The sequence below is a fragment of the Lactuca sativa genome, chromosome 8 (genome assembly GCF_002870075.4).
Source record: "Lactuca sativa cultivar Salinas chromosome 8, Lsat_Salinas_v11, whole genome shotgun sequence".
Lineage (NCBI taxonomy): Eukaryota > Viridiplantae > Streptophyta > Magnoliopsida > Asterales > Asteraceae > Lactuca > Lactuca sativa.
Window position 1 is genome coordinate 78,928,806 of NC_056630.2, and position 11,112 is coordinate 78,939,917.

Consider the following 11,112-nt stretch of genomic DNA (forward strand, 5'->3'; position numbering starts at 1 on the left):
TCTCCTGAAAAAGCCCGTGTGGAAGCGAGATACCATAACATCCTTTAAAACGAATGAGCCATAATTACCACGAACAAGACTTTTGGAAAGTCAATAGACTTTCGTGAAAGGGTGTTCCAAGGAAAAAGAAATAAAACAAGTTATATCTATGGGATTTAAGTGATGTCATTAGAAACATGAAACTAAGGATCCCGGGCACGAATCTCTACTTTCAAAGTCAAGAGAGACCGAGAAATGTCTGTTTGGTTTCCCTCTAATTAACTCTATATTGATACATGTATAACCATATACTTAATAATTTTGAATTGTATATATAGGTTTTTAAATGAATTTTTAAGAGGATGACTCAGTTAGTCAGAAAATAGTGATAAACCCTATCAGAAATTTACTTTTTTTCAATGACCTTGGCTAACTTCATTTATTATTATTATTATTATTTTTTGAAATTGATATAATATGTAAATAATTTTTGTATAAATTGCTGTTCATTATTATATATTCTCTTTTTAATATAATATTTTATTTATGTCATATGGAAATGCATATTTTTTTTTTAATATTCTAATAAAATCTGGAAATATATGCCTGCACATTCTATAGTTATTACCTACATATAAAATTATTTTTACTAACAAATTAAATGACACGTGATATCAACACTTTCTAGAGAAGTTCCATGTCACATGACATGTCTTCATTCATGCCACGTTCCACATCATCTTCCAAACAAATTATAATACTTCTACGCATATTTAAACACACATGTATGTATGGGTATAATTTAGTCATTTTACCTACAAATGACACATATGTGGGTAGATATCTATATCTACAGTCATGAGCAAAAACTTGCTAACACTTATTTTATGTGTGAGTAGAGATGATCACCCATGCATATGGAGGTTCTACCCACCCATTACGTGTGTGGGTAAACAACCTAAATTCTTTTAGTGAATGAACATTTTCATATCGTGATATCTGAGCGATCTAATTAATTAAAGAAGTGTTGCTAGTATTTTGAAGTGTATTCCTTGTTGACTTTGAACTCCATTTTATTTGTATTGTCTGAAATTTTAAAGTACTGTTTAGTTAATTGGTAGTAATTACTAAAAAAATATTTTCCAGATACGAATTAGAATATCAAATTTAGATATTCCAGCTATCCGATTTATAACGCCCCTATTGGTGAGGTTATTATATACTTTTGCTGTTCAACTTACACTATAAGAGTTAAAATTTGTAATATTTTCATCTTTGTATGTCGTCTTTGTATTGTGAGGTGAATAACTAATATGGGTGCAAATGGTTTTCACGAATAAATATTCATCACTCTTCTTCTCTAAGTTATAGAATATGGTCTTAAGCTGAAGACGATGTTTGCTTTTGTAAAATATATATTTGTTGCAAGTAAGTACTAAAATTTTCAGATGATAAAATTGTTACCCATGAAAATTTACCATACATTCAAAACTCTTTTTTTTAACATGACAATTTTTTATATTTAGATATATATAATAAATTAAATTGTAACCATCAACTACTAATATTCATATGATTTATGTTTTACCATGACCATTATTTACTTTTAAACTAATACAAAAAGTTAAACCATTGTCATAAAATACTTATAGTCCAATGTTTTTCCCTTGAACCGTAACCATAAATTATTTATGGTTGTACATTCTTTTTCTTAAACCATGACCATCAATTACTTATAGTCATATTTTTTAATTTTCTTTATCATTAGTATTGTTATTGTTAAACACATAAACAATTCAATCTATGGCTATACAATACTTACACTCACAAGTTTTTATTTTATTTTAACATGACAATTGCTTATGTTTAGACATACATAAGAAATTTAACTATGACCATTAACTAGTAATGGTCATATGTATTTTGTTTTAGAATTATCATTGTTTACTTTAAAATGCACATAAAAACTTAAATCGTCACCATAAACTTATAGTTGAAGGTTTTTTCACGTAAACCGTGACCATAAAATAATTATAATCATGTGGTTTTTTTTCCTTAAACCGTAACAATACATTATTTATAATCACATGTTTTCTTCTTTTATCATTAGAATTGTTAATTTTTGGAAACACAAAAGCAAATACGCAAATACACCGTAATCATACAATACTTACACTTACAAAATTTTCTTTTTAACATGACAATTGTTTATGTTTAGACTCTCATAAGAAATTAACCCTCGACCATAGTTACTAGTTTTACTCTTTTACTAAGTAGCTAATTTATGTGGCCATATGTATTAGCTTTTAGCCACACCAGATTCATGTCTAATTCCACACTATGATTTAGACAGATGAACGATTGCTTCAAGTAACCATACATATATTTATCATTTCAAATAAAAATAATCATAGAAATATGTAGCTAAAAGTATATTACAAATTTATTAATAACCTTTAGCTATTGAAATAATCGAAAATATAGCAGAGTTGTTTGGCAAAAGTATGATTGTACGTCATTTTTTTTTTTCTAATGGAATTGATTCATATGTTATTAGGGAATATGTTGACTTTGGTGAGGTACACACCTAGCATGTTCAATCCCCTCACATGTTTGTTGAAATATTTACAATGACATTCTTACACAATTATTTCTTGATTTTTGAAACACTTTAACATTAAAGAAAAAGACGTAATAGCGGCAATGCCATTAATCGCGACAACTACTATTAGTGGCGAGTCAGCAACACACAATATTCAGGTTTTGTTTGGTCGCTATTGTCTTCAGACCCCGAGACCGATCGGTATCCGTAAGATTGCACCCTGGCCCTTGATTATTTGAACAATTCAACGGCTGTAAATTCGTGTCAAACTGATAGTAGTGTTAATCAAATGTCTTATTTGTATTCTTATACTTAATTACCTTGTATAGTGTAAGGTCCTAAGTGTAAATAACGTTTATTGGTTGTACTATTTAAACAACCGAATAAAACAGAAACCCTGACGGGCATTTACGCAAACGCAAACCAACAAGAAATATACAAACTGAAATTGTTAATATTGCATAATGAAGCAAATCCTATAGTTGAGGAATGTATCAAACGCTACTATTATATATTGGATAAACTTCAAAAAGTTCCTAGAGTACATGAACGTAATTAATTGATTAAAACAAAACTTGGAAATCTGAACTACAAGAAGAAATAGAACAAGCTAAAAAGTGCTTCTATTCTATGTCAAACCCTTGATCAACTAGTCACTAACTAATTAGTTATATATAGCACTTGTTACTAGTAGAAAAACCACTTGAAATCTCACTAGAAGAATCACACAGAAAACTAGATTTCCATGCATCTTGCAAACCTAGTGGCAAACTCATGAAAGGGTACCCCCCACTAGATGATCTCCCCCATTGGTCCTCAAAATGCGTATTGATTACACTCTCAGTGGCACCCTTCATCATTATCAAGCCACCCCTTCCTTCTTGATCTTGAACCCCATGGATAGAGTTTTCTTCCATTTCCACTGGTAAAGTAGTAATTGAGAAGCAACCGCCATTTATGTAACATTGTTGATGGTCATGGTGCAACCCATTAGTGATGTAGTCCAAACCCTCTGGTTTATCAAAATCTCCAAATATCGGATTAGGTATGTTAACTAGCAAAGATGATGCATCGATTGTTGATGACTTAGAACCGTAATTAGGTTCTTGGAACAAAAAGGGATAACTTGTTGCATAATTTAGGTGCTCACTGCTAGAAATGGAATTTTGTGGGTGTTTGTTGGTGGTCGTTGTAAGTGTAGGGGGTGTTGGGTTAATATTAAAGGGTTTGTAAAGAGACATGTTGTTACTTCCGGTATGGTTAGGAGAGAAGTTGGTGATCGATGAATGTTGTAAGTCATTGCTAGAAATGCCATGTTGAGTAAGGATGTTGCAGTCAGAAGGTGTTTCTTGCAAGATTGGAGATACCCATGAATGAGAGAGGGTTCTTTGTGCAGTCGAGCTTGCTTTCTTGAATATTCTACAGATTGCCCATGAGTCCTGCATATTTCGCAGATAATAATTAGCTTAGTAATTAAATGACGTATAGGAAGATATTAAACTAACGTTTTTCATTATACAATGTATCATGGGTTCGAATCTCAAAAATCATCTTGCGACAATGTCCAAGAAAAGGATGCACACAAAGGTCACACTTTTTTGTCACCTAGACCGATGTCTAAAAAAAAGTTGTTCATTTGAATTTTCAATATACATATGATGTAGTAGTCATTTAGAGTGGAACACCGAGCGAGTCTCGCATACAACCCTACCGTTTGTTTCTTGATCCAAGTGTAAACGAGGTTTCTATCAATATAGTCGGTGAAGAATAATTACTGATTATTTATTATCTACTAGCCTACTTTTTTTTCCTATGTTCTAAGAAGCTAATAACACATTACACATACGATCTACTTTGAGGACATGAAGGACTTACATTGGCAGGAATGGTTTTCTCAAGAAAACGTTTGTTCGGGGCAGTATGATCGGTAAGGGAAGGCAACCGAAACTCATGCATCATCCAGTCGGTTTTGATACCCTTTGCAGCTCTCCCTTTATAGAACACAAGTGACTTCTTCAAACCGATACATTTTGAACCCTCAGAGGCATAGATCGGCCGGTCTGTACCTGTGGCTTTCCAGAATCCAGCTCCGGTCACACGGTTTGGCCGAGCACTGTTACGATATTTCCTGTCCCTCGGACAGTAGAAGTACCATTCTTTCTCTCCGGTCATAGCCAACTCTAAAGTTGATTAAAAGAATTAAAGACAGAATCTTGTTAACTTCCATGCAGAAAGGAGAATACAAATCTTGCAAAAGCACAAAAAAGAAAATCTTGAAATCATGCGATAAAAACAAGAACATGAATCATACTTGGAAGATCCCAGGGATCATGTTTATAGATATCTAATTGCTTGATGAGTTCAATGGAGAGTGGCCTTTGTTGTATCTTCCTCTTTAAGTAAAACCCAACAAGCTCCTCGTCGGTGGGATGAAACCGAAAACCTGGCAACATGATTTCCTCTATTTTATCACCATTCTCACTTCTCTCTTCCATTATCGGACCTATTTTAGCTCTAACTCTTACTCAAAAACAGAAAGAAAGAATATATACAGCAGCTAGCTTTTTACTTAGATCTGGAAACCCAAAAACAAAACTGATATCTAACCGAACTACTTAACTAAAGAAAACCTATTAAATGATACCATAAAAAAAGTACGTACAGGTGATCGGAGTAAAACAGACGAGATGAAGAGAAAATTAGGTTTTCTTGTTTTAGCTAGCTAGGGTTAAGTGAGAAAGAAGCATGAAGAAAAGGAGATGAAAGTGAATGGTAAGTTTAGTTAATTTGAAGAGGAAGATATGCTTCCTCAATAGGGTTCTGCCTCCGAAGGATCAGCCGTTTTTTCAGGTGACCTTAAAGAAGAGCTGGTTTTTGCAAGGATCTCGCTGTATTAACCCCAAAAATAGTACGTTAGAGAGAGAAACTAAAGAAATTATTTAACATAATGCTTTCAAAATTAAAAGAAAGAAGAAAAAAACAACTACCAAGAAAGACTCTCACTAAGTCAATAATCGAATTGTTTATCTATTTTTCCTTCAAGAAAAAAGACTAGTTAATAAATTTGGAAAACCATTAAGGTAAAACTTTAATCCATATTATCCATTTAATTAATACATTTTAACTATTTATATAAAATTAATATAACGTTGTTTTTTGAATAATCAACTAAAGTATGTCTTGTTTGTAATGCGATGGACTAGTATTAATTAATACCAATTTCCTTTTTACCATGTGATTAATGAGAGTCCTAATAACTTGATTTAAGAATAGATAGACTCAAAATATCAGAAAGTTGATAGATAGATATCTTTCAACCAAAGATTGGGAATTTAAGTTTTATGTGTGACATGAAATGCGTACGTACGATTTACAGAGTAATAAGTAGGTGAGTTAGCCATTCTAATTAAAAAAATAACTAGATTCTAAAACTAAAGCGCTATAAAAGAATCAAATTTTGAAAATCTTAGTTAGTGATTCGCTAAACCCTAAACTAAAGACAGGTGACAAAAGAATCAAAATTTTGAAAATGTCACTTATTTACTCCACACTTCGGGTGTTTTGGAAAGCCATCAAACTACGCTAGTCTATTGAAACTAAAGGAGAAAAGTAATGCTTATGGCACATTTTATAAGCATTAGCATGTTCAATCGGATTAAAAATAAGGTCCAATCATGTAAATTTGATTGGTCTATAGGGTGTATCTCTCCTACCTCGTGTTTTTTCTTGTAATCGGAATTAGGCTTCTCGATTAATTAGGTTTCTTTTTCTCTTTTGTGCTAATAATATTTGTTCGTCGTTAAAAAAAACAATAATAAGTACATATTGCTATAAGTCAGAAATAGAAATTTTTGAATTTGAAAACTAAACAAGCTATCTTTTTGAAAACCATGAAAATCTTATTAATTTCTTGGTCTTTTTGGGAGAAAAAGACTCTTATATTTCAAACTTTAATGCATCTATCCATGCAACCCTTTTTGGGGGTAGTTTATTAATTCCAAATTGATGAATCTCAAGGGATTAGTTTGGTTTGTTGGGATCATGATCGATCTCTATTATTAACTATTTCTTAATAACTAAATTTTCTCATTTAATTTCAATATATCGATGCATGAAAGTAATAAATGTTATTTACTTAAAATATAATCATGAGCAGATAAAGACAAACAAAATTCCAAGAAGAGGTGTTTAATGCGTTGTTTAATGAGCTTTCATTTGGGGTTTTTGAGTTATGTGTAAATGTGGACTTTGGAAACCGGCAAAAGCTCAAAATTATATATATTTAGCTGCCAAATTCTATGCACACACAGTCGAAATCTTGAGTTATAATAACCTTTAATTTAATAACTTAATTATTCAAAGTATCGAATAATGCAGTTTCTATTCCATTCCTTCAAAGCTTCTATTCCACTGACCTGTCAGGATAATATGAATATCTTAAGGGCCATTTGGACCGCTAAAGATTCCCCCTACTGTCATACGCTATATGACTCCATACACCAGTCGATTTATTTAAAGATTCATTCAATGAGCTACTTCTTATCTCAAAGACTTACAAGATATATATATTAGAATATCAAGTACATGCGGTGAATTACTATTTGGCCCTATCTTTCTTCACCTTATTTGTTTAACAGGACTAGGGTTAGGGTTTTGGTAATATATGTATAAGATAGTAGATGTTAGCATAGCCTATGTATGCATGCCCTAATTAATTATCAGTGGTGTAGTCAGGATTTTATTTTAATATAGGCCAAATAATATAAAAAATATGAACGAGTGGCAAAATTCTTCAAACCATAACAAAATGTAACTATATATATATATATATATATATATATATATATATATATATATATATATATATATATATATATATATATATATATATATATATATATATGCATTCTTAACTAAATTAATTATCAGTGGTGTAGTCTATGTATACATGTGCTAATTAATTATCAGTGGTGTAGTCAGAATTTTATTTTAATATAGGCCAAATAATATAAAAAATATGAACGAGTGGCAAAATTCTTCAAACCATAACAAAATGTAACTATATATATATATATATATATATATATATATATATATATATATATATATATGCATTCTTAACTAAATTGTTTAATTTAAATTGCACATGATGTTGTCTTATATCATTAAAATAATATAAAACTGAGTCTAAATGATATAGACAACAATGTATTCTCTTCTATTAATTTCAATTTTGAATGGAATATGTCATATTAGAACCATATATATATATATATATATATATATATATATATATATATATATATATATATATATATATATATATATAATCTTAATTTTGTGTGGGTGGACCAAGACTCACTCTTGTCCTATATTGACTACACCCTTGTTAATTGCTATGAAGAGTATACAAGACTTAATTTTTGGCATATGCCTACACCATGCATGTTGGTCTTAAAACAAGTATGAGGGTGTATGTAACAAAAATACATGTTAACAATGAGAATAACATCAACTACAAAGCAAACAGTGGCGGAACCAGAAAAAATATTTAGGGATAGCACATTTTTTTCTGCGTAAGACCTAAAGGGTAAAATCGGAAAAACTCCAGCTTTACCTAACAGGTTGAATTCTCTAACTGCTTTTTCTGCCTAATTTCTAACCGGTTGCAACTTAACAGCCTTCCCCCTTGCTTTAACTAATGTGAACCTGCATAACTATAAGTATATAAAAATGTCATGAAAATTGGAACTCTACTTTCATCCAACAAACATTTACCTGGAAGTATCATCCCCATCATCTTTATCTTATTAAACAAAAGAAAAACTAAGATTAAATTAGAATGTTAAGGAAGCCATGACTGATGGCTAAATTTAAGAATATAAACATGTATCATTACTTCATAACATTATAGTCAAACATATACTTAAAACTAAAATAAATTATGTTCAACAATTTCTCATTATCATTTTCAGTTTGGATTATGCCTCGTCAATACCTACCACATATAGAGTTATGCTTAGTACTAATGTCACATGTGCATCAATCTACACTTGAATCATTCCAAAAACAGATCAGTAACCAGTTGAAGAACAGAAAGCAACAAAACCAAAATAAAAGATGTCAATAGGTGTTGGGATGGATGCTTGAAGAAACTAATATAGTTTGTTTTTCATTGAAAAGTTTTATCAAACACTTAATGTTCATAATAGACCCCAAATTAAACAATCAAACTCATGAAAAACTCATAAAAATATAGTATAATCTATAAAACTATTTAATGATTTCTCCTAGTAGGAAATAAAATATAATCATCCAATATGGACACAATCAGAAAGCAAGTAAAGCAACTACCGTGTTTTGGATCTGTAATTGAGAAGATGAGCAAAAAAAAATCATAAGTTTTAGCTGTAAAATAGAGAAACTCGTGTGTGACTTCACTACTCCGCTTTCTCATCTTCATTACCCTTCGTCTTCAACAATCTGGGCTAAAGAGTATCACAATATATTATCTAGGTGTAGTATCTCTTTTAACAAAAAAATTACATTTCTCAGACAAACTTGAGGGGTAGCACGGGCTACCCCTAGCTACTAATAGGTTCCGCCCCTGAAAGCAAATTAGATTTGTATATTAGTATATCTAATATAAACCTTTCCTTTATTCTTTTTTGCTACCAATTTTTTTAAATTGTTGAAGGTCAAGCAAAAAACTAAAACCCGAAAAGAAACAAGGAAGATAGAAAAAGAAGTAGGATATAATTCAATTTAACAGGGAGTAGACCCATAAGTTTTTTCAAAGAGAGACAAACACAAAACATATAATCTTGTATAACTATAGTTCAAAACAAAATTAAGTCTAATATTTATCAAATACATTTTCATGAAATAAAGCACTTCTCAATCACCTTTTGGACATTTGAGGATCTATTCATCAAAACAACAAGAAATATTACAAGAAACGCTAGCGAAAAGCTAGTGGAAGGATAAAAAGCAACCAACATTGTATCTACAACCCATTCCTCCCAAACTAACCTGAACCCCTCCCAAGTTCTAGACTTGAGCCAATAAAAAGCAATAGCTTTCACATCTACAACAACAGAATTAATATAAGTCAACTTGTTGTTAAAGACAATACGATTCCTATGACTCTAAAGAAACAACAAATACACATTGGTAATGACTTACATCATCGTTTTTTCTTTCTTCTTCAACCATCTATGCGCAGTCCCATCGCGCTAATTGATTACGGAGGTAGCATTGTGAGGAAACTAATTCCACTAGCCATTAATCTTTACTCTAATTTCCTTGTCCGACGAACATTCTAGGAAGAGATGTTCAGTAATTTATTCTTTACTGTTACAAGTGGGACAAAGAGTCAAATATCACATCTAATATGGAACCCCGACTCTCCCCTTATGTCAAGATTAGATCTCGTTGGTAGCCGACCCAAACTCAATCTTCAAATAAATAGATTAATTTTAATAGGAACAAATGTGTCCTAAAAGGTTGTCACCGAAGCTTTATCAAGTGAGATTGTAACATCCCGATGACAATGTACATCTAATTTTAACCATATAATTTTATTATATTGCAATTTGGACCCTAAGTAAAAGAAAGTGTGCAATGAAGGCCCTAGTGGTATTTTCATAATATTGGATGTTGAGGGAGTACGCCATGCATACGTATGTATGTCGAGTGTACTAGGGAACGAACTAGTACACTGGGCATACATATGTACACAGGACGTACGCGTAAGGCATGAAAACCCTAGTTTTTAGGTTTTGGCTCATATTTAAACCCCATTATAGCCCATTTCCCCTCACCTCATTAGCCTCCATCTTCTTGATACGTTTTTGCAACCCTAATTCATCTTGTGAAGCATTTATAAGCTTGAGAGTATGTGTTTAGTGCTCTTAAAGAAGAAGGAATGAAGGAGAGACCACCTTGGAGGAGTAAAGCTCTTTGGATCTAGGATCACACCACCTTTTGGCAGCAATTTGATGTATCATGTTCTGCACTTGGTGAAGTTTCATTTAGATCTTGTGTTGGAATGATTTTTGGTCCTTTTTCTCCCAAATATGGAGGTTTGTGAACATAACATGTGTTAGATAGGGTGTCTAAGTCCATAACTATATTTGGTATGTACTTGATCCGAGAGTAGCATGGTCCATTTGGGTTGCACTTCACCGGAAAAATTTGTAAGGGTGGACTTTTGAGAAGAGGTTATTTATGATTTATTAATATATTATAAGTTCTAATATATTAATATGAAACCATATTATTTAATTAGTATTGATCAAGAATTGATTTGGAATTAATTAAATATATGGGGATTGACTGTGTAAATGAATCATTCTTATAAAGTGGGCTAATGATCCATGATTCCTTATGTTGGGCTAAACCCATGTGGTGACTCATGGATACTCCATGGAGGTTAAAACCCATGGAGCATGAGGAATATGGACAGTCATGCACATTAGGGTTTGCATGGTGTAACCCTAATGTAGCCACACTATATAAGAAGCCCTCTG

General features: G+C 31.7%; 1 protein-coding gene across 1 annotated transcript; it reads right to left on the minus strand.

Annotated features, from left to right (window-relative positions):
• Positions 1–3,071: 3,071 nt before the first annotated feature.
• On the minus strand, positions 3,072–5,549 carry LOC111896123 (putative NAC domain-containing protein 94). The gene is made up of 3 exons (XM_023892142.3): positions 4,893–5,549; positions 4,457–4,761; positions 3,072–4,020 (listed from the first exon to the last, which is right to left on the minus strand). Exons 1-3 carry the CDS (start codon positions 5,074–5,076, stop codon positions 3,250–3,252), a joined length of 1,260 nt encoding a protein of 419 aa, XP_023747910.1. The 5' UTR covers positions 5,077–5,549; the 3' UTR covers positions 3,072–3,249.
• Positions 5,550–11,112: the final 5,563 nt, after the last annotated feature.

Coding starts and splice junctions, on each gene's coding strand:
- LOC111896123 (XM_023892142.3), bottom strand. CDS start 5,076: ATGGAAGAGAGAAGTGAGAATGGTGATAAAATAGAGGAAATCATGTTG. Junction 4,762..4,892: donor TGATCCCTGGGATCTTCCAA/GTATGATTCATG, acceptor AATCAACTTTAG/AGTTGGCTATGACCGGAGAG. Junction 4,021..4,456: donor AGAAAACCATTCCTGCCAAT/GTAAGTCCTTCA, acceptor CGAAATATGCAG/GACTCATGGGCAATCTGTAG.